This window comes from Rhamphochromis longiceps, linkage group LG15 (genome assembly GCF_057381845.1).
Source record: "Rhamphochromis longiceps isolate RC_006_pf linkage group LG15, R_longiceps_female_GT1.1, whole genome shotgun sequence".
NCBI lineage: Eukaryota > Metazoa > Chordata > Actinopteri > Cichliformes > Cichlidae > Rhamphochromis > Rhamphochromis longiceps.
The window spans coordinates 32,304,095-32,325,201 of NC_140571.1; the positions used below are offsets into that span (position 1 = coordinate 32,304,095).

At 39.7% G+C, this 21,107-nt stretch overlaps 1 protein-coding gene across 1 annotated transcript; it reads right to left on the reverse strand.

Moving 5' to 3' along the window:
- Window positions 1-638: 638 nt before the first annotated feature.
- Window positions 639-19,268, reverse strand: lbr (lamin B receptor). The gene is made up of 14 exons (XM_085381664.1): window positions 19,124-19,268; window positions 14,360-14,534; window positions 13,654-13,869; window positions 7,707-7,790; window positions 6,771-6,957; window positions 6,374-6,570; window positions 6,194-6,248; window positions 5,749-5,943; window positions 5,545-5,648; window positions 4,532-4,657; window positions 4,243-4,411; window positions 4,060-4,140; window positions 3,525-3,647; window positions 639-2,546 (listed from the first exon to the last, which is right to left on the reverse strand). The coding sequence occupies exons 2-14, from the start codon at window positions 14,528-14,530 to the stop codon at window positions 2,386-2,388; spliced, it is 1,869 nt and encodes a 622-aa protein (XP_085237790.1). The 5' UTR covers window positions 14,531-14,534; window positions 19,124-19,268; the 3' UTR covers window positions 639-2,385.
- Window positions 19,269-21,107: the final 1,839 nt, after the last annotated feature.

Sequence of the window (21,107 nt, forward strand, 5' to 3'; positions counted from 1 at the left end):
TAACAAGTTCTAGGGCTCTCATCTTTTCTCATCTCTTCCCCAGAAGATGGCAGGCATGAGGGGGCAGGGAGCTTGGATTAAATGGGAGAATCCAATAAAATGAAGGCTCACGGTTTGTTTGTTTTTGTTTTTTTGCCCTTTATCACCGTTCCTCTTCCCCGCTGTTTTTCTTTCTCCCTTTTCTTTCCCTCAGTCATGTCTGTCCTGTGAGTAGCAAGTGAAAATAAAATAAAAAATTAAAACAAAGGTGAATCAAATAGACCAATACGGCAAGGCTGGGATGGTCCATTTGGTAAAGTAAATCCGTTGGGAATCTTTCTTTGCCTTTAGACAATAATTGTGATGGCAAAAGAACCAAACGGGACAGGTGAAGAAAAAAAAAAAAAAAAAGAAGGCTCACTTGGACAGATATCCAATGCAGAGCCCTAGGACGTCAAATGTCTAATCCAAGCTGTATGTGACATCTCACCCAGCCATACAAACCTCCCGATATGGAGCAAGGCTGAAACACCTTCCTGTCCAGTCTGTTCTGGGAGAGAGACACTCACTTATGTCTCATTAAAGCCAGCCACCAACATTTCTGTTAATATTGCAGATGCCCTCTTTTCAAATGAAATAAACAAATACAGACAAGAAAATGAAATACTGTAATTCTTTATTTCATGCCGCAACATTTGTACAGATTAGCTTTGTCCCAGTTGCTGTCACAGAACTGATAGGCAGCTTCCTGGACTAGTTAATATTCTTATTTATTGCTGTCATATATCAAAATACATCCAAAGTATTGCTCACCAGTCACAGTCAAAGCAAACAAGTTTTGTATTACCACAATGGGTCCTGGAGCAAAGAGAATGGTCAACGTCTCAAGGATCAGACTTAATTGTTTTCCCCTCTCTAATCAGGTGAAGAGTATATACACCTTTCTAAAACCCTTTACTCAATTCTGAATTTGTCTAGAACCATGGCAGATCTAAGTGTGGAAACAGTGGCCTACAGTGGTCAAAATTAAAAAGCAACATTAAATATCTAATGAGAAACATTACTGGCATTACTACTTTTACTTACTTTAATTAAAACATGATTAAAAAATATTTACATGGTATTCAGTCAGAACAGCATAAAAAAAAAAAAAAAAAAAAAGCTACCCAATGGAGTTATCTATTGCTACTTGTATTATCGCCTACAGTTGCACAGGCATAAAAATACTTAATTTGGATTTGAAAATGCACAGGTTACAAATGCTTACACAGTCGACTGCTCCTCATGTTGTCACAGTATAAACTTCACTAAGTGGTCACTGTCAGCTGACCTGGCAAGTTAAAGCTTGAAAAGATAAAAACACCAAATTGATGTGACACTGCAGAGAAATCATCACCCAGAACACGATGAGGCAAACATCTAGAAATAACTGTGGGAAATGTGGGGAGGTGAAAAAAAAAAAACAAACAAAGTTCCATCACCTGTGATGTGGACACTTGCCACATGTTCATATTAGAAAATTACATATTCACAAGTTTATGTCATGTAGCTGTGACATTACACTCATAATTACACACACTGCCTCCCAGAGAGCACCAAGGAGGAAGAAGTGGACAGTGAGTGAATCTGAGGTAGCAAAGCCAAATTTAAACACTTTGGAAGTGATCACGCAAAAAGAAAGAAAGAAAAAAAAAAAAAATGCTTTGACGCATTAGTGCATTTTTCTCAAAGCCTCTAATACCATTTTTACAATTTCAAATCAAAACTAGATCTCTCTATAAAAGTATTCACATCAAAATTAAGACAAAACTTTTCTAATCTGACTTTCTGACAACATCCCTGGTCCTGAGAAGAAACACGAGTCCTAGTTCCACTGTACAGCTTATCAGAGAGGGGTAGCATGTTTCCATCCCATCCTTCACAATATGCACAAGCCACAGAATTCCTAACAGGAAGCCATACTTACAAAATCATCTGTATTAGCCAAGCTGATGCTGTAAAATTTTTAGAATTGGGGCACAGTAACATGTCCCAAAAACATAAGCATAAGCATGTGGTGTGTTATTCTTTAAGTATAAAAACAAAATATGTATATACAAAAATATACATCCTAACAAGACATTCCTAGCAGAGGCGTTTCATTTTTCCCCTCGTTTTGTAAACTTTTATGTATACATTTTAATTTTTTTTTAATTATAAAAAAGGCAATTTTCAAAAACTCAATATCATGATCATCAAAAATTCAGTCCTCCTTCAGTTCAGAATTAAGCAATCAAAAAAATAAAAAGTACAAAAGGTCAAATCGGTCAATCCATTCATATTTTGGGAGCCTTCACACAGCTGTTTATACTGGGTTTAAAACAAACAAAAAATGTCCTCAGCTCTGAGTGTCCAGGGTCGATTTCCTCAGTAGACGCGGGGGATGATCCGGTAGCGGACAGTTCTGCAGTACTCGTCCCATGCCGAGCCGTACTTCCTCCTGCACTCGCTCATGTCACGCGAGTCTCGGTGTACAAGCAGGATGATGAAGTAGATCATGTAGTACCACGGCAGGAGGTGGCTGAAACCTGCAGTGACAAAACATCGCTTTAGCCTGACTGTACTCCAGAACATTTTTTTCCCAAGTTAATATCAGAAACATTAGAGAGACACTCAAGACAAATGGAAACATTCACAGATTAACTACGACGTCCAGGGAAAAGTTAAAAAACTTTTGGAGCAGAATTGAGTCTTTAAACCAGATTACACCATGGCAATGTGCAGTTTTTATGTCCCTGTGAGGATTCAAACTAGTACCAAACATCACATTGTGTTCACCTGAGGGCAAACCAACACAATGAGAGACTGAACTACTTACATGGGCACATTAATTTCAACATGAGATTTTCCCTTTGCACACATCACAAAATGAACAACTGAAATAAATAATAAACACAGAATTTCAAAACTATTGAATAGATATTTGATGCCATGAGTCTCTTGAAGAAGTCTTCTTCAAGAGAAAAAACACTGACAGAGCTACCAGATAAACAGGTAAAGCTTTGAACTCTGTGGTGCAGGAAGTAAAGATGGATGGCAGTGGAGCTGCTTTGTTTTCCCACTTAAAAATTATTAGTTGGATTGTTGCAAAACAAATATGTAATCAAATTTACTGACAGCCCACTATGTAAAGGAGCTGCAGTTTACCATTAGTTTACAGATCACCCCCACACAATGGTCGCCCCTCTCTGGGCTTGGTTCTGCAGGAGGTTTCTTCCTGTTAAAAGGGACTGCTTCCCTCCTATTGTAACAAAAGTGCTGGCTCACAGGGGGGCTGTCTGATTGTTGGCGTTTTCTGTTTTATTGTTGGGTCTTTACCTTACAATATAAAGCACCTTAAGGCGACTTGTTTTGATTTGGTGCTATATAAAAATGACATGAACTTAAAAATAATAGGGTGCTTCTGTGCTGCTACAAACTCCTCTGCCTGTCCTGCTCTCGACTTGTTTTGTATTTAGCATCCTACATTCTTTATTACATTAACTGTAAATGCCAAGCAAACTCACCACAGGGTAGGGACCAGGCCAGAGCCATGATGAGGTCTCCCAAATAGTTAGGGTGGCGAACCACTCCCCACCAGCCAGAGACCAGCAGACTTTTCCCTGTAGCTGTAGGGATCGTTTTCAAATCTGGAGAGACAACAAGAATAAAAAGATGACTGAATAGTACCAACATGTACTGAGAAACATGCAATAACTCATTTGTGTTTCATTTCATTTTCTCTTTATGTAATGTTGATAATTAAGATTTAGGCCATTCTAACACTGCATGAGATTGCTGTTTAGACTGACGAGTATTATAAACTGAATGAAAAAAAAAGGACTGGGTACCATGTGGGCAATAGAACCCCATCAGCCTTCAACAGCTGAGGGGTTAATTTAAAAAAACAAAAAACACAATCAGAAAAAAAATGTGTATTTAGTGGACCATTTCATCTTAGTACTATTACCTCAGACAATAAAGAATGTTCATCAGGAAAAGAAACATGAGCCTGTTGCATAAACGAGACTTAATTTGGGATAAGCCCACAGGAGAACTTACGGGACAGTTTAGGGTTGGATGGGTTTCTCCTGAAGGCATTCTTCTCAGAGTTAGATTTTCTGAAGATATAGAAGCCAATCACTGAAATACAGAGAGAAAAGGACACAAACACCAGAATGACTCAGCAAAATATTAAAAACATATGAAGAGGGTGAGTGAATTCAGTTTCATGCTCTCCCTCACATTTGAGTGTGACGATGGCTATGACTGCTGGCAGGCTCAGGGCGTTGGGATGGAGGACCAGGTAATACGCTTGCAAGGTGTACGTAAAAGGAACCCACACCAGATCACCAAAAGCCAACATGAAGCCAAAACCATCATGCATCAAGTCCATGGTGGTCAGGATAGCCTCCTGGGAAACAAACACATTCATTTGGTCTGAACAACAGATAGACTGGCAAGTTTACAACCTGTGAACCTGACCAGTTACTTCGTGTAAAATTGGCATAGAAAAATACTCTGCTGAGCTTACCTCATTCCAGAGGCCGTCCACCACGTAGAGCAGCTGGAACAGGTTCACTAGGATCATGGCATATGATGGAGCATCAAGATTGTGCTTCTTCATCTCAGCCAACGCCATGGCAAAGTTGATCAAACACTGCACACATAAAACACACAGAACTAAAATTATTAGGAAAGATTCCTGATCACCCGTAATGCAGAACTGCCATTTGTGGAGAACGCAAAAAATGTTAAAATGTGTGGGAAAACCTAATGCTGAGGCAGCATCAAAGCAGCATACTTTAAACTACTGAGGTTTTGTAGACACATGACCACCAACCAAGTGACATTAACTTTAGCTGCCATTTTGGACATGTAACAACAAAGGATGACATGAATAAGGCCATATTCACGCAGGTGTGACCAGTCAGGGATACCCCTGAGATACAATATTATACCAGTTTTCCTACCAACCAGTGGTTGCTACACATCCAATACGCCCAACAACTCTTGAGTCACTTGCGAAACCACAAAAGTCCACTGTTCTGTCTCTCCCTACCCATCTCACCTCATATCTCCATAAGTGTCATCAAGATTAACAACCTTTCCACTCCTTGTACTCTTTATAGCTGCCCTCACTTCTTCATTCACTAACTGTCGTTTATCGGTCTCTTATGTATCATTTTCTTTATTCATGAACTCCTCAAAGGACTCATTCCATCTTCTTAACACACTTTACTTAGTCAGTAGTACATTTCTATCACTTTCCCTAACCATCCTAACCTAAACTTAAAAAAATAAATTTAAACGATTCAAAGATATTCAGCTCAATATAGAAGGAACGTCTTTCTTCTTTAAATCAAATCTAAACTGATGCTCTAATTTAACCCTACAGCAGCAGACAGACACAAGGAACTCTTTTAGTAATATCAGATGACTTAAATTTAAAAGGTATTTCCCTGGATGGCCAGCAGAGAGCGCAATGTGTGCTTCAGACTAATTTTAAACAGATGAAGCAGAACTAATGAAACAAAGACAACCCACCCAGCCAATGAGTCCAGGGCGCATCTCACAGAAGAATTTCAGATCAAAGTTTTTGATGCGGGGATTAAGTTCACGTCCTTTGAAAAAGTCATAAACCACATTGCCTGGAGAAAAGACAGAAGCAAACTCAAGGTCTGCTGATTTACATAAACTGGCAAATTAAACAGATGAAGGGGCACAACAGAATGTACGCAATCTTCTTACCCGAGTTTCCCCCCAGTGCCAGCTCTTCTGAGGCGGCATAGCGAGAGCGAACATACAGGTAGATGCTGAGCAGGACGGAGATGATGAAGGTGGCAGTCGCCAGCTGGAGGAAGTGGCTGTGGATGTAGGTAAGATCAGCACCCTGGTGCACTGCTACTGCCACCACTATAGCACTCACCATTATGGCAAAGAAACCTGGAGGTACACACAGAGGCCGAAAAAAATATACTGAAGACCACAACTAGAATAATAATAAATATCATGACACAAATAAATGACTATAGTTCTTTACTATAAACAGTGTAGCACAAAAAAAAAAAAAAAAAAAAAAAAAAAGGACAGAGACATTTATTGGTTCAGATGAAGCTACAGTTACAAATGAGTGATCGTCAATGACGTGACTTAGTAGTATGTTCTTATTGGGAGTGGCTTCACACAGACTCACCATTGGTTCTGTACTTCAGCCTCACTCCAGACCTCAGTGGCATGCCCTCACTCAGCTAGAGAAAAAGAGACAAACACCAGCAGCACTTTAGTGGAGCCACTTGGAAAAAGACAGATTGAAGTTGAAAGCCAAACATCAACTTAGGGTTTCTATTTAAAAATTTCAGATCTTCTCACTCACTTTTCCAACTGGCAGGATGTAAAGCAGTGCCTGAAATAAGATCCAGAGGATGACAAAGCAAAGAGCCTGGGCATCCCAGAAGGTGTCAAGTGGAGGCAGAGGAGGGGGGGCGTTGATCAGACTGGGGTCCGTTAGGTTGCCTTGAAGTATTACAAAGAGAACCCAGGCTGGCAAGAAGAGCAGCCAGAAGTACGCTCCTGTAGGCAAGACAAGAAACAGCAGGAATATTAACAATATCAGTTTGGTCAGGTTCAGCTTTTCCTCGGCATCTCTACCACCATGCTCCGATAGATAGTTAATTTTTTGTGTGTCTAACTGATTACAAATACACAGAGTTCGTACAAGCTCACAGAAGTGAGGCTGTGGCATGAAAATGCATTTTTTCCCATCCTCCTACCCATCTTCCCTCCAAAGTCGAGTGGGGCGGAGGGGATGGTGGATGGGGCTGCAGCCTCCTTAGCCTTTTTTTCTGGCTGATCTGGTTTGGCTTCAGCTGGTTTGGCATCTCCGTCAGCCTTCCTACGGCGTAGATTATAAGGGCCTTGGTTTTTCTCAGACTCTGCCTCCACCTTAGCTTCAGACTTCTGGAATAAGATTTTGGGTTATTTAGAATTGGACACAAGTCAACAATTCATATTAATACAACTCAAAAGCATAACAATTTCAGCCAATCAGTAGGATAATGCAATCCAACCATTTGCATCTCATACAGAGGAAATCGATAGAACAAGAAACAAAGTTACTAATATCGAAATATCACAACACAAAACTGCCTACACCTACAAGCCTACACTACTACCTACACTGACAAAATACATGAATGAAATAATTAGGAGATTAAGTGTCTTAGCCCAATAAAGATCATTGCCATTTGCTGCTATGAAAAGAACATCTTTTTTCCAGCCAGAAAACAACAAATAAACTGTCAGAAATCTGCAGTAAATAAACATTAAAGTCAAAGAAGAAAAAGTTTTATATCTTAACTTAAATGCGGCACAGATTACTGCACACAGGACTTTAGACTGTCAGAAACAGGCACAGTAAAGAGGCAGCACATGCTAGTGCAACATGTGACTAGTTAAATGAAGTACAGTCTTGTGAGAGGAGCCCCCCCTCAGAAAACATACATGGGCCCCCGACGTGCATGCATCATGACATTCCATCAGCTGCAACTTACCTCAGAGCCTTTTAGTTCTGTTTAAAACCTTTTCACTTGGAGTGGTCTGCACAAATGTTCTTCTATGAGCCAATTATTTTGAGACACTTGAACCTTTTTAAATAAAAGTTTTGACACGTTTTTTGGGTTTTTTTTAAATTGCAAGACAAAACTCACCTCAATCACTTTGCTAGCAGTGTTATTCTCCTCTTTCTTTTCATGCTTATTGTTGCTACTGTTCTCTGCTGCCTTTGTCTGTTCCTGCTCAGCAAACAATGGAGGGTGATTGATGGAAATGACAGAGACAAAAACAAAAGAAAATAAAAAACAATGTGAGGAACATACAGAGGGAGTGTGATTGTGTTATGGTCAAACACCAGAATGAATGACTCACAATTTCCCCACAAGGACAAGGTACTGATGAATTAGGACATTTGATAATGGACTGGATCTTGCCAGAAATCTGTGGGCTATTTCACAGTTAATGGGACAACTTCTGTACCGCACACATTTTTTAAAATGTATTTTGGGTAGGGATGTTCCTGGCAACAAATCTACAGTTGTCTAAACGAGGGGAAAAACCCAAACATTTGCATTAGTCCAGTCATCACGTTCCTTGTTAACCAAATCATGTTTTAAGTGTAACTGAAATGTGTGTCACCTGAATTTCCATTCTAGTATTTCACACCCTGGTGCATAATTTGGCCAAATCTGTGGGCACTATAATGTCTTTGAACCGGTAACTTGTGTTGTACATTAATAAACTAAGAATATTTTTATCTGTCTGGCATTAGCAATGGCAGCAATGTTTACATATCTAGTTTTGCACATCCTTTGTACAAGGAGAATCCACAGTACACATTACAATCTCATGCTATGGCACACTAAGTAGCACTCTCCACAAAAAAGAAATATATAAATAAATAAATCACTACAAGTGAAATAATATACTCATGTGGCAAAGTGAAATAGCAGAACTTCATTAAGCACACAACCACTATCAACAAAAAAAATAAAAAAAATTAAAAAAAATGAACCCATTGGTCCAGGACCTTATGAAAGATTACTATAACTGAAACTGAAAGCAATGTAGACAAGTGCTGCTCTTAGCGTGGAGACGACTGTCATCTAGTCACAGTTCACTTTTATCGTTGCAAGCGTCTCATGAAGTACTTAGTGCGTCCTTAGCTTTCTGCTTCTTAATTCTTCAATTTCCAACTCCAAATATTATCTGGACACATTTTTGACTGATTGCATCGTTTGATGGGTGTCAAGTTTTATGAAGGGTGACTTTGACAAGACTATGTCTGTCTAAGCAACCCACTGGCAAACGGCATTGCAGTGAAATGATTGATATAATGATGATAATAATAATAATAATACATTTTATTTATAGGCACCTTTCAAGACCTTCAAGGTCACCTTACATTAATACAAAATAATTAAAAACAAAAGGTAAAGACAACAAAAAACAACTATAAAAGCTAATTAAAGTAAAAAACAGAATAAGACTGAGGCATGATGAAGTGTATGCAATTCTGAATAGATGGGTTTTAAGATGTGATTTAAAAGTAGAGAGAGGGAGTTTGTAGTCCAGAAATCTGGTGGATGTGTTCTAAAGTCTCACGGCAGAACAACTAAAGGCTCTGAGTCCCATGGTAGTCAGGCGAACAGGTGGAACAGACAGAAGGGACTATATAACACTGATATAGTCAGGTAACTAAAGAAGAGACTCTCTATATGTAGTATGTCTTCATTATAACAGTTACCTGCATTTATACGCTTTCTGCTGGCATTCTTCAACTTCTCCTTATCATGTTTTTGACAATCACTAATATTCTATAGTGCTCCTCCCCTTTGAGAGTGTGGACGCTTCATCTCTTTGCTCTTGAATGCTTTGCTTCTTATATTGATTTTTATGCTGATTTTTTCCCTTTTTTTTATTATTAATACTGCTATTACAGTATTATTAAATACTGTAAACTCTCTGAATGCAGCTGTATTCATCAGTGGACCTGTACCGCCGGTCAGAGGAGGAGACGAGAGATTCAGCAGGTTGTTTACACTGAATAAATGGCTTATATCAGCATGTGCTGACCACTCAGTGCACTTTATCGACAACTTTAATATTTTTTGGGAACGCAGGCATCTGTTCAAAGCAAATGGATTTAATTTTAACAAGTCAGGGGTGAAACTGTTCACCTCCAACTTGTTTTATTCCATACGTCATCCATCCGTGCTTGGTGCCAAGGCTGAGATAAACGAGGAGTTATCTCATAAAGAGGAACAAACAGTACTCCAAGAACAGACAAAGCCCAGCAGAAACCTTGAGGAGGAGCTCCATTTGCCCCCACCCGGGAAGAGCCTCAGAAAGGAGAGACATCCATGGCATCTGAGGAAGAGCCTCAGAAAGGAGAGACATCTAAGGCAAGAAGAGGGGTCCCTATTTGCCTCCAACTCTCTCAACAACACCAACAACCAGGACAAGGGACCACGACCTTCCCCAGTCCCCCAAACCCCTGACAGGCCATCACCCTCCTCCCCCTCCCTTTCTCCCTCCTCCCCACACCTGAAATTCACTGAGGAGATGATGGAGCGGGTCAATGCTGGGCTCAGATCTACCCCCCGTCCCAATCCCTTTTTGTCCCCCATAAACCCCCCACCAGAGCGGCCAAAGGTTCGCCATCGAGCCCCACCCTCAACAGAGCAATCGAAGTCACATTGCCCAGCCTCGCCCCCCTTAGTTCCTCTTCATGCCCTGTCTCCGCAGTCTGATGTGTGATGTGTGAAGGGTCCGGGCTGTGAGGATTATGGCAGTGATGACTTTTCCCAGGAGAAGCTGGGACCCTGTTTATTAGAAGGTTTTAAAATTTCTGTACTTTTAGGTGACAGGAGACATGTGGCCTGGTCAAAACACAGAGAGCTGCACTCTAAAAGATCTTTAAACATAGTAAACATACCTTGTGTGCCACAGACTGCTCCCAAACACGAGGGGACAAGTAATACCTCTAAAACACTTAAGTTGGCTTTATTAAACATTAGATCTCTAGCTGGGAAAACATTTTTAATTAATGATTTAATCACTGAGCACAGCCTTGATTTTATGTTTTTAACTGAAACTTGGTTGGACCAAAGTAACAGTGGAGCTGTTCTCATCGAGACGACCCCTCCTAACTACAGTTTTATCAGTGAGGTCAGGGCGAGCAGGAGAGGAGGAGGGGTTGCTGTCTTATTTAATGAATCATTTCAATGTAAGCAGCTATCTCCTGGAAGTTTTCAGTCTTTTGAATATGTGGCTTTACAGCTGAAGGCCCCATCCAAAGTTGTGTTTCTTAATGTTTACAGGCCTCCCAAATACTGCACAGACTTTTTTAATGACCTCAGTGAACTGCTGTCTGTGATCTGTGTTGATTTTGACTGTGTAATTATTGCTGGGGATTTTAACATTCATGTGGACAACCCTCAGGACAAAGGGACTAAAGACCTGAGTAACACTCTGGGCAACTTTGGGCTGACTCAGCATGTAACAGAGGCCACACATAATAGAGGACACACTCTTGACCTACTGATCTCCAAAGGCCTGAGCATTTCAAAGGTTACTGTGTCTGATGTGGGCCTGTCTGATCATTACTGTGTTTTCTTTGAAAGTAAAATCTCAGCCCACACAAATATATCAACAACAGTGATCACAAAACGGTGTATAACTGAACACAGTAGTGCAATTTTTAACCAGGTCTTCCCATTAACACCTGACCTGCCCAGAGGGTCAGTCAATGAGCTCGTCAATAGCTTCAATGCTAACATGTTAAATGTAATGGACACTATTGCTCCCATTAAGGTGAAGGTTATCTCTGGAAGGAAAAAGTCTCCATGGAGAAACTCCACACTGGTGAAAAATGAAAAAAGAGAGTGTAGGAAAGCTGAGCGCAGATGGAGAAAAACAAACCTCCAGGTTCATTATGACATTTATAAAGAGAAACTTCACAATTATAATTTACAACTGAGGAATGCAAGGAGGTCCTACTTCTCTGACATCATCACTAAAAACAGCCATAATGCTCGCGTCTTATTTTCTACAGTTGACAGGCTAACAAACCCTCCTGTGTCAGTGGCAGCTGAACTTCATTCGACCATGGCCTGCAATGACTTTGCCAAATTCTTCACTGAAAAAATCCAAAAAATTAGACAAGCAATTGGTACATCAACAGCAGATCCAGGATATGTACTGTGTCCACCAAAAAACTGTTTAAACACCATGAAACAGTTTCAACCTATTAACAGCAAAGACCTGGAGGACATCTTAGGTCAACTGAACAACTCCTCCTGCTGTTTAGATGTCCTGCCAACAAGTTTTTTCAAAAAGGTCTCAAAGACTTTAGAGTCAGACCTGTTACAGATCGTCAACTTTTCTTTATTATCAGGTGTGTTTCCAGAATCACTAAAAACTGCTGTAATCAAACCTATACTGAAAAAGGACAATCTTGACAAGACACAAATGAACAACTACAGGCCGATCTCAAATCTCCCGTTTTTAAGTAAGATCATTGAAAAAGCAGTTTCTCAACAGCTCAGTTACTTCTTAAAACAGAATAATTGCTACGATGCCTTCCAGTCAGGTTTTAGACAGAACCACAGCACTGAAACCGCTCTGACAAAAGTGTTTAATGACATATGTCTGAACACAGACAGTGGAAAAATGTCAGTCCTAGTTTTACTGGATCTCAGTGCAGCATTTGATACAGTTGACCACAACATATTACTCAAACGACTGGAGAACTGGACAGGTCTTTCAGGAACTGTACTAAACTGGTTCAAAACATACGTAGAAAACAGGAAATACTTTGTATCAATAGGTAACTTCACATCTGAGCAGACAAGTATCACATGTGGAGTTCCCCAAGGTTCCATCTTGGGACCCCTTCTGTTTAACATCTACATGCTCCCACTGGCACAGATTATAAACAACAACAAAATAAACTATCACAGCTATGCAGATGACACACAAATATATATCACAATGTCACCAGGAGACCGAGGCCCTGTACAGGCTCTTGGTAAATGCATTGAGGAAATCAATGACTGGTTGTGCCACAATTTTCTCCAGCTAAACAAAAACAAAACTGAGGTAATAGTCTTTGGCGCCAAAGAAAAACGATTACAGGTCACCAGAGAACTTCAATCTATACATCTAAAAACCACAAACCAGGCGAGAAATTTGGGTGTAGTGATGGATGCAGACCTAAACTTAGAAAAACACATTAAGACAATAACAAAGTCAGCTTACTATCACCTCAAGAATATATCAAGGATAAAAGATCTGATGTCTCAACAGGACCTGGAAAAACTAGTCCATGCATTCATCTTTAGTAGGCTTGATTACTGTAACAGCATCTTTACAGGTCTACCTAAAAAAAAAAAATCAGTCAGACAACTACAGCTCATTCAGAACTCTGCTGCTCGAGTCCTCACTAAGACCAAAAAAGTGGACCACATCAGTCCAGCTCTGAGGTCCTTACACTGGCTGCCTGTCCGTCAGAGGATAGACTTTAAAGTTCTGATGCTGGCCTATAAAGCTCTGAATGGTTTAGGACCAAAATACATCAATGACCTCCTGACCCAGTATGAACCATCCAGATCCCTCAGGTCATCTGGATCCGGTCTTTTATCAGTTCCCAGAGTCAGAACCAGACACGGAGAAGCTGCATTCAGCTTTTATGCTCCTTATATCTGGAACAAACTCCCAGAAAGCCTCAGATCAGCTGAAACACTCAGTTTATTTAAATCCAGGTTGAAGACTCACCTGTTCTCAGCTGCATTTGAATAAAGCACCAAATCCACACTTTAAGCTTAAATTTCAAAACTTACATTTAACTACTGATTTTATCTACTGTTCTGATTTTATCTGTTTTGATTTTATATACTGTTGTTTGTTTGTTTGTTTGTTTGTTAACTAGTTAGTTAGTTAATTTGCTTGTTTTATTCAATTTTAAATCATGCTTTTTATTTGTTCTTGTTTCTAATGTCTCTGTAAAGCACTTTGAATCACCTTGTTGTTGAATTGTGCTATACAAATAAACTTGCCTTGCCTATAATCAGACAATGACAAGGCAGCATAAGCACTTACCACAGGGCTGAGCCTCACTTCCACTGTATCCTTCAGTCTGGTATCTCTGCGAGAAGACGGTGTACTCTCTGTGATTGCTGTTGCAGCGACAGCTGCCGCTGTACGAGATGACGAACGACGTGTGGTCCTTGCCGGGGAGCGTGAACGGCTGCGACGGCGGGCTGGTGAGCGGGAACGAGAGCGAGAACGGGAGCGGGTCTGGAAACCAGTGACGCTCTGAGGGAAAATAACAATCGGGAGGAGAGAAAAAACTGAAAGGGGACTGCTATACGTTTATCATTTAAAAAATGTTGCAAAGATTAAAAACTGAGGCTGAATTTTCACAGAGCATCATCTTACAGTTGAAATATATTCCTGACCATACCCACGACAGTTCTAAAACGTAACTATTAGTAGAATGCTACAGACATTACAGCTACAGTGATCCCTTTTACATGACTTAATAACTGCATACCAGTATCATCACTGATTAACAATCCAGTCTGTGTTTTCTCTTTTATCTTTCCTTTAGAACAAAAATATAACTAATTTAAAGCATTAGCGCTTCATGGTTTGAACCTACACCCACAGTGGTTAATGTGCAGATCTGACTTCAATGTTGAGAAAAGAAAAAAGAAAAAGAAAAAAAGAATTCACAATAAAGCACTCAGTGAAACCGAGTGAAGAGTCAGCTGCAGTTCACAAGAGCACGTGACTCTGATCCTACCTTAATGTCTTGCTCCTTGAGCTCCAGCTCTGTACCATCTTTGTAGATGACAGTGTAGAGCTGGCTTTTGGAATCAAAGCCCAGCACCTTGACCTGATAGTACAGGCTGCTGCCGGGCCAGCGGCCCATCACAGTGTCCCCTTTCTGGTACTTCACAGTAGGCATCTTCATTGACCTGACAAGGAGTTAATCAAAACAGAGCACGAGTTCAGTACAGAAGGAAGTACAACAAGCAGGGGAGAAAGTGGCTGAAAGTGAAACAGAGAGGACAAGAGAGAGGAGCAAAGAGACTTGACCAAACTGATAGGAGATATCAGGAAAAGCAGAGCAGGACTAACTTGTTAAATAATAATTAATTTAAACCTGCCACTGGTATTTACAGTAAGGCTCAATCATTTGAAGGAAAAAAAAAAAAATAAAAAAAAAAAATGGCCTCGTCACTGCAGGCGGCCCCTTCTGTCTCCTTTCGTACCACTGAAGCACAGCATATGAAAGACAACGAAGCTTGAAAGACAACAATAGCAGCATCTCAACATCTCAGTGCTTTCACTTTTACTTGACAGCTTTGGCAGCAACTTTGAACTTTTGATAAAGTGCAACGGTGGCCAGGCAATACATCTGTAGTGACTGATCTTAAATATCGTTAGTCATCTTAAGTTACTCTGATGCACCACAGTATGACAACGGTCTCAAAAACTTGAACATTCTCACAGAATGTGCTTTGCAAACACAGAATGGAGCAGCAGCAGCAGCAGCATCGTGTTAGTGAGGTCCTGTTATGAAGCAGAATATTTTCACATAACCATCTTAACATTCTGAAGGCAAGAATGACAAGCCGATTTGCTGGATCCAACCAACAAATCAGACATTGTACATGACCGGTAAGCAACCTGTCATCCATCTACATGCAGTGTTTTTTGCTCCCTCTGTGTTTATTTTTTTATCCAAATTCTATAAACCACACTAAATGCTCAGCAGAAAAACACACCTAAAATACAGCATTATTACTAGTTACTCAGCTGAAAAGAAGACTTTTAGATCATCACTGCACTTATCAGTCTTATATTTCTCATGACCAAATATCAAGCAGATGTGAGAATAATGATAACACTGTCACATGGAGGAAAAACAATGAAGAATGTGGATTTTATAACCTAGTAATAAAAAGTTCTTAAAATGTGCTCTTAAAATGAGAATACGAGCTCTTCCAGTGTAAAAAACACAGCCTGTGGACACAGAGTGTAACCAGCTTTATCATCTTTCTGGACACTAGACCAGAATTTACAACATTAACAGGGTGATATATTCAATTAATCCTGTAACTAGCATTTAAAACCAGAAACCCAGCACTAAAGTGTCTACTGAAGTGACAGCAAACTTCCGTAAAACCACTGATTTCTCTCCCCCAGACAGAGTCACTGCCCCCTGCTGGATTTACAAAGAATCCAGGTTTGAGGCTTTTCTGCACCAGAAGCTTAGACCATCTTTTATATACAGCCTATGTTTGCAAAGTACTGCAGGAAATATAATTCATAATGTAACTGCACAGTGCAATTGTATTGAGAAAATATTTAAACCAAAGATGGAGAAGATGTTGCTTAGAGCCGTGAGTCTAAACACGAACTTAATTAGAGGACGAAAAATAAAATTCCACTATAACTACAACCTGACCAGAGATAACTAGCCTGCTGTGGCCACTCACCAAAGATTTATGCTTCAAAAGAATTAAGGCAAAACATATCTAACCTGAGGACATCATAATACAAGGCTACATCCAAAGTTAAGGCTAAAACCCCAAACTACACAGGAATACAAAAAGTCCACCCTGTCATCACTTCTGGGGTTTTTTTGTTTTTGTTTTTTTGGCAGATGTGTGAAACCATCTTGGCAGAACAGGGGTGGTGCAGCAGCTTTCTGAGGTCATCCTCATATACAGAGGTTAAATGCCATTTTTGGCAACCAACTGTCAAGCTTGTTTCCTGTGTCTCCATTTATCCACCCAGTGATGTTATAGATATTCAGTTTACAATTTCACAATTGTATTAACTAACACTACGGAATGGCAAAATCCAACAGGAGTGCTCATCACTGGACACAAAGAGGAGGGCCAGGCAAAGTCAGCATTATAGAACATCAGTGACCTGGGAGGCTCAGTGTCTAGAAAACCAACACACTACTGCAGAATTGCTGACAAGTCTGTCCCTGCGAGGTTTATCCAGAGCTGTCTGTCCCAGTGGGTCGCTCCATTCAAGTCACAGCAACAGGCAAGGAATTTCACACAAACTGTCTCTGTATTCATGAATTTACTACTTTTGACCTGAACACGTATTCACTGGTTTACCTTTGCTGATAACCTCTTTAGGCAGCAAATTATCAGAATGCAGTTTAACTCTGTGACTTCTAATATTTAAATACTTATTTTATGGAAATAAAGCGTTTTAAGTTGTTTATTTTCCTTTGGTAGAAGTCAAGATATTTTACAATTGCAAATAAATAAAAACATTTTTTTAAATCCTGGTTTCCCTTTCTCATTAACCATTTTCTTGATAATAGTCTAGTACTGAAATGTTGAAAATTGCATATATTTCTTCAACAGAATAATGGATCAGTACTTTAATAACCACATGAAAGGAATGCCAGACTTTACAGCATTCAAGAAGAGTTTTGGTTTCAAGCTTTAATCCCGATCTGTTCTGATAATAGTTTCAAACCACATACCCCAATGACAGCCAATGTCAGCAGTGATGCTAATTAAAATTCCATACTCCAGTAAATGGCATGTAGGATGTGCTTTGAGTTATTTTTGTTTTGTTTTTTTAACTTTACACAACATTTACTGAGATGTGACTGTCTCTATTGGTATATTATTGTATTGTTCTGAATGTCCTAATCTTACAATCTGAAACTAAAAAGTGAAACTAATAAAAACTGAATTAAAACCTTTGTAAATATTACAAATTAAATTGAAACAAGTACATTCACCAGGAATCTATCTGAAAGCAAAAAGTCAAACTATAGTGAAACGAAAATTAAAATATAAAATATAATAACTCTTTGAAAGTTGTACTTTCTACCATCAAACGTCAGAAATTAAGCATGGTGTACCCATCAATGAAATACTTTTTCTTCAACTTGACAATTAGTCTCTTGTTTGCCTTTATAATCACACAGTAACTCCACTAACTTACAAAGGCTCCAACTGTCCAATCACCACCGTTATAACAAAAAAAAGCAGGAAAAGTGATAAATTTCCACTGCTAACTGATCGAATCTTCGAAAAACACAAAAACCCACAGCATCTGCGCAAACACCCCATCTCACAACAGGACACACCCAAAGTATGTCCCAATGCTGCTTTCCTGGCTCGCGTGCAGGCTTCCATATGGGATATGTGGTGTCTCCTGACTGAGGAGAGTTCCCCCTCAGATCCCCCCTTTGGGCTGATGAAAGGATATGGCTATAACGTGGGTGGGGTTTAAAATAGAAGACAGGCAGCCACCCTATCCACCCCTCAGCTTTGTGCTGAAAACTGCCCCACCTGGTACGCAGTCCATTTGAAATGTAACATGCGAGTCAAGTTGTAAACTCACACCAAAAAGTTAGATAAGTCATCTAAAAGGACAAAGGGTATGTACTCGAGCATCTCTAGAGTAGGTCAAACCGAACCGTTTTATTTTGGTCCACATAAAAGGAAAGGCAGATAACCCACAGCAGCACAAACTTTACTCGGACTATTAAGGCGCCATCAAATGTCATGTTACTGCAGTGTGTAGACATACTGTAGTTCACACAGTCTTATACTGGTAAAAAGAATACTGAGTATAAACCGTATCACGACCGCACTCATGTGGCTTCAAATGTTAAAAAAGGCGCACTTTTGTATGCATTTTCCTCCTTTTTCACTCCCTTTAAATATATGCATTATACAATTATATACATATGTGTATGTGAGATATGACATACATGTGAATAACTGTCAAAGCGCCGCTTTTACTGATTGCTTTAACTGCAGTTTTTGCGCTTGGGCTAGTGGGGTAAGCGACACTTTTCACGTACCCTCAGATAACATAATGGTTTTTGCCAAAGTGCAGGAGCTGTTTCTTTAACGAAATACGCTAGCTTAGTTAGCTTCGAGATAGCGCGGATGCAACTACAAGCGACAGAAAAGGAAAGGAGGGAAAACGTCATGCATTCAAATACTTCTGGCGAAGAAAGCAAAAGCACCCGCCATAGAAACAATACGTGGGCACGCATGAATAAGTTCGGCAAAGCTAAACTCGCTGACGATAACGCAACAAACCCTTTAAAAAAGGACACACAGGCAGCTGAAATTACGACTGAGTTAAACGTTCACGTTACGATCGCTTAAAGACTATGTTTCACTACCGGGCACCGTCTAATTTCTGAACTGTCTATCGTTAATCTGCTTGTTGGCGAATAGCCCGAACAGAGGTGGGTAGTTAAATTCGCAGTTCCGCTTACCAAAACCGACAAACTCTAATAAAAACTTGACCTATCGAAGAGCAAGGTTACCACCACACGTTAAAACAAATTCGTCCAACTAATTTTTTTGGTTGTGGGTTTTTTTTCCCACTTCAACCAACAGAAACAAGATAACCTTTCAGAAATTAGCCAAAGCCTACAACGCCGTTATACGACCAGCTTGAGTTAGCTTCGGCTAAGCCCCAGTTTCCCAACAAAGAGAAACGTAAAGAGTAGTTGCTCTTTGCATTGCCAACACATGCAATTGGAAGACGGACTTACCTTAATATTGTGCGAATAATTCCAGTAAGTACAACTGCTTAAAATATCCCGATCACGACGACGAATTAATAAATTAAGCTTAATATTTTTAAAAACGAACTTTGCTAACGTTTGACGTAGAACTCGTTCTCCCTCCCTCTTCGGGCAAAACCCACCAGTGACTTCAAAGGCGCGAAGGCTTTCGATTGGTTAGTCCAGCGTTCATTTCAAACGACTCTGCGATTTCATTGGCTGTCGGTGGATTTTAACTGTGTTGGGATTGGCTTTGAGAGAGTCACGACTACTTTGTTTACCGGTATTAAATTACTGTCAGACAAAACAGCGGTATTGACAATAATATCCCAAATTAAACTGTGTATGTATAATATGAATACTTTTTGCTTCATAAACGCGAACATTCTGGAGGGCATAATGAAAATTATTATTATGAGACTAACAATGTTGGAATAAAAATAGTATTAATATAAACGTATTTTTCAAACTGTTAATACTTAACAGTTGCTATTTTTGTTAGTACAGCCTACTTTAACTGATTGCAGTAACAAAAAAATGCGGTAAAAGTGAATGGGAATCATTCACTTAATTCTCACTTTGCCTTGTCCAGGCAAAGGCTCTGGAGACACATGCTTTCACATAAGTCACCTGTGTGACATTGATTTTAATGCAGAGTTTATCACGATGCATTACAAAATCTCTGCATTTAAATTTACACGAAAATTGCATCACTATTTAGCAGTTAAGTTTTCTGTCATCAACTTCTTTTTTGCTGTAATAATGCAGCAACAGAAAACCCTTAAATCTGTGAGTCATAATGCATTTGCTTTCTCATCATAAAGATACCAATTAATTTTAGTACCCCTTCAAAAAGGTTTGGGCCTGTCTCCAATGGAAAATGACTAGGATTATAAAAAGTAAGGTTTATTTAAGTCAAGCATAAGCAAAAAGTCATGCTTATCAAATGTGTAGTCACTCACTAAAGACCTATTTTAACATGGGGAATAAACCCCCTGATAGGTCTTACTGAACCAGCTGACAAAACTGGAGTGAAAACTATTTTTATTTTTAAAACAGCCTGTCCAGTTTAAAGTAAATTTCTTGCACCTGTTTAAATATCTGCCAGATTAAAGAGAGTTGATTACAGTATGCTGGACTGAGTATTTCATATGTATGTATGTATGTGTGCTGAGGAAGATTGCCCCAAACAATGGTAGTGAAGTGAAGCAGAAATGGTGTCTGACAGCAGAAGAGCATGACTTATTTGCATGGGGGAACCTGACAGTTGACACATTATTGGCACCTGCCGCTCAAAGCTAAAGCTCATTAAGACAATAAGAGGAAGAGGGCTTGATTTCGAAAATTCAAACTCGCCAATCAAGTCACAGCATCAGTGTTGTCTCATCTTCCTCGTCCTCATCTCTGCAGCTCGGGGTGTTTTCCTGTCTTAGTGCAGCTTTCGCCACAGCACGGCTCCTCTGTGGCTGCAAGTCAAAGCAAACCTCAAATGAACTGCAGATGCACTGGCACAGAGCGCTGTATGCTCCACCCACAGGAAGCATGGCTGTGTATGTTGTAAGGTGAAGCTGCACAGGAACCAATAAAAGAGGTTTATTCTCTAAACCAGGACTCTTGGTGTAACCCAGAAAATGTATGAAGTTATTAAACTCCATAATCAAGTACCATATACCATAATCAAGATGAACTCTGATAACTAGACGCCTCTGCAAGTAACTAACAACAATCCCAAAAACGTGATTTTGCACTTAAAAAAAAACTTTAAAAAGATGTGAAGGAGCCACATCTTGCAAAGAGTTTCATTGTAAACATTTTCCTTTGACACAAGAAAAACCACAACTTGCAGTGTTAGGTTAAACTTTTAGTCTTGAGATTCCTGTGGCCATCCTTTCACGCAGCAGCAGTTTGACTGAGCTCACAGATGTCAGTGGCACTACAAGGAAGAAAATGTGCACAACATGCAAGCTTTCGA